The following is a 2,581-nucleotide window of genomic DNA, read 5'->3' as shown; positions in this document are numbered from 1 at the left end:
CAGGATTCAAAGCCCTATGCCCTAACCACTAGACCACCACTCCCCTATGGAGAAAGAGAGAGAGGGGAAGATAAGTATCTTTGTGGAGGAGTGGGCCAAAGTCCCTCCTGCAGTCTGTGCAAACCTGGTAAAAACCTACAGTAAATGTTGGGCCTCTGTAATTGTAAACAAAGGTTACTGTACCAAATATTAACGCTGATTTTCTTAGGTAATCAAATACTAATTTGCAGGTGCATCCTACCAATAAATACTAAAAAAATAATACATTGTCATTCCTAGACTTTTTATTTAGATTATGTCTCTCACAGTGGACTATGATGATAATTTCAGACCCCTCCATGAGTTCTAAGTGGGAGAACTTGCAAAATAGCAGGATGTTCAAACACTTACTTTCCTCACTGTACATAAATAAATATTCAAAAGCAGACAGACAGCTAGTGGACAGCCACTGAGGAATCAAGCAAACGTGGCTATATCCGCTCGCACAACTAGAACAGTACAAGCCTGAAAAGTAGATCACGCCTGACAAGACAGTACATGGCGCCCATGTTTCATTTTAATGTGTGTACATTTTAATTGTTTAACTAGGTCAATATGGCTCCTGTGGAAACAAACAGCAGCTTCCTATCGTTTAAAACGCTGAATGTAGTTTTGTTTTAATTGTAGGCGACACTGTGATACGCAGCAATCAGCAACAGCCTGGCCTTGTTTCCTGTTACCCTTCTAAAATAATGAACATCTGTTCAATATGCTGCTTCTGGGAACAATTACAGAATAAAGAGTTCATGGATCTTGAATACAGTAATAGATTGGGTCCCTTACCTCTTGTTCTCTCATCAATGATGTCCTTGACTTTAGGTTTTTCAGCTGTGCTTTTGCGAGGCTTTTTGGCTGGGGGGGGTGTATAGGCTGCTGCTTCGGGCTCCACCCACATCTCAGGGTAAACCTCGCAGTTACGCTCCTCTAGCAGGGGGGGTGAGGTTCAACACAAATTTATCACAGGGGGAAAATGATAGAAATGAATCTGAATGAGTTCTGCTCTCCCAACATGTGGCTAAAGGTGATGCCTTCTTACCCTCTGGTGGTTCTAAGCCCTTAGGTCCAGTGGGCTGGAACCCTGTCATCGCCCACTCAATCATCTGCTTGTTTAACATGTCCACTGATTTGGAGGTTTCACTTTCATCGCTGTCAGGGCAGGCTGTGAAGGCTTTTCCTGCCCGGCTGCTAGCCACCTGCACACATATTACAAACATTTTTATACAGATCTTTATAAAATATGCTTTTCTACTTAGTTTTCGTTTTCCATTTTCTACATCCTGTTTTTTCCTCAAAGGAAAGATCCAAATAATATACACTGCAAAAAAACATCTAGAAATAAGTAAAAAATGTCTTAAATTAAGTGTATTTACCCTTAATTTGAGAAGGTAAATAAGATGATCTGCCAATGGAATGAGTATTTGTACTCCTAAAATAAGAAAATTAGATAATATACACTTGAAATAAGACAAAGCAATAGTTTTTTTCTTATTTTAAATGTAAATTTTCTTGTTCCATTGGCAAAGTGTCTCACTTACCTCTTCAATTCAAGAAAAAATGCACTTAATTTGAGCAAAAATTACTTATTTAGATTTCCATTTTTTGCAGTGTAGACAACACTTCTAGAGGCATGCAAAATGCTTCTGACTTAAAAAAACAAAACAAATATATTTTAACTAATTCAAACTCTACAGCTTATGCTAATAGCAAGATGTCAACAATAATGGTTATATGTTGATTTAAGACAGAGATGCAAATATCTGACTGTCTTGCCAGAAACTCAAAAATCCATTTTTTTCTGCCAGTCAGTGAATGTATTATTCCTATCAAAACACCAGGTTGTAGTAACAACTGACGGCTTTAAAATGAAGAATGAAAAGTGTAAGATGATGCTTTTCAAAAGGTCCCCTAATTCTCTATTCAATTCAAAAATACTTTAATTATTCCTAAGGGAAATTAAATGTGATTTTAATCAATCAACTTTTTTTTCAATGAGTTGTAGATTTTGATAGCCGTAGGCAGGAAGGATCTTCTCTCGGGGTGAACATTTATCATCATTCACAAGTAGAGAGGATCATTCGAAGAGCAACAGCTTCTTTGTTTTATCCAATTGAACTTTAAAACTCAGTCTGTTATAAAACAGCCTTTAGATGCCCAAGGTGATCAATTTAAATATAAAGTGATAATTCTGAAGTAAAGCTTTAAGTAGTCGTTATTAGGGGTGCACCGATAAATCGGCCGGCCGATCGATCGGCCCCGATTTCCTTAATTTAGGGTGATGGTGATCGGCCGATATTTACATATGAAACCGATCTTAACCACCAATCTATTTACCTCCGCGAGTGTCTTAAAATCAGTTGCTATTCCATATTTTTTCTGATCTTTTGTTGAAGTTTTGTTATTTGAAATGTAAAAAATCAAAAGACCAATGTTGTAGTCTTAAGTTTGTTTTATTTTAATATTTATTATTTAATTCATTTCTATTTCAACGCTCTACCTCTCGGGCAGTTAAAACAAGTTTATAATGGTTCAAGGCTAATCTTCA

The 2,581-nt window shown here is 36.9% G+C and overlaps 1 protein-coding gene across 6 annotated transcripts in view; it reads right to left on the bottom strand.

Annotated features, from left to right (window-relative positions):
* dnmt3a (DNA (cytosine-5-)-methyltransferase 3 alpha) overlaps window positions 1–2,581 on the bottom strand; it is an 84,909-nt gene that overhangs the window by 16,931 nt on the left and 65,397 nt on the right. For all 6 annotated transcript variants that reach the window (XM_015392177.1, XM_015392175.1, XM_015392176.1 and 3 more), the window contains 2 exons: window positions 1,076–1,232; window positions 823–963 (listed from right to left, as the gene is read on the bottom strand). In XM_015392177.1, coding sequence (XP_015247663.1) covers window positions 823–963; window positions 1,076–1,232 — 298 coding nt within the window. The remainder of the gene's footprint in view (window positions 1–822; window positions 964–1,075; window positions 1,233–2,581) is intronic.

This window comes from Cyprinodon variegatus, unplaced genomic scaffold (assembly GCF_000732505.1).
Source record: "Cyprinodon variegatus isolate N-32 unplaced genomic scaffold, C_variegatus-1.0 Scaffold576, whole genome shotgun sequence".
In the NCBI taxonomy this organism is placed as follows: Eukaryota; Metazoa; Chordata; class Actinopteri; order Cyprinodontiformes; family Cyprinodontidae; genus Cyprinodon; species Cyprinodon variegatus.
Note: the sequence above shows the minus strand (reverse complement) of the source record. Positions and strands in the feature narration are given on the sequence as shown.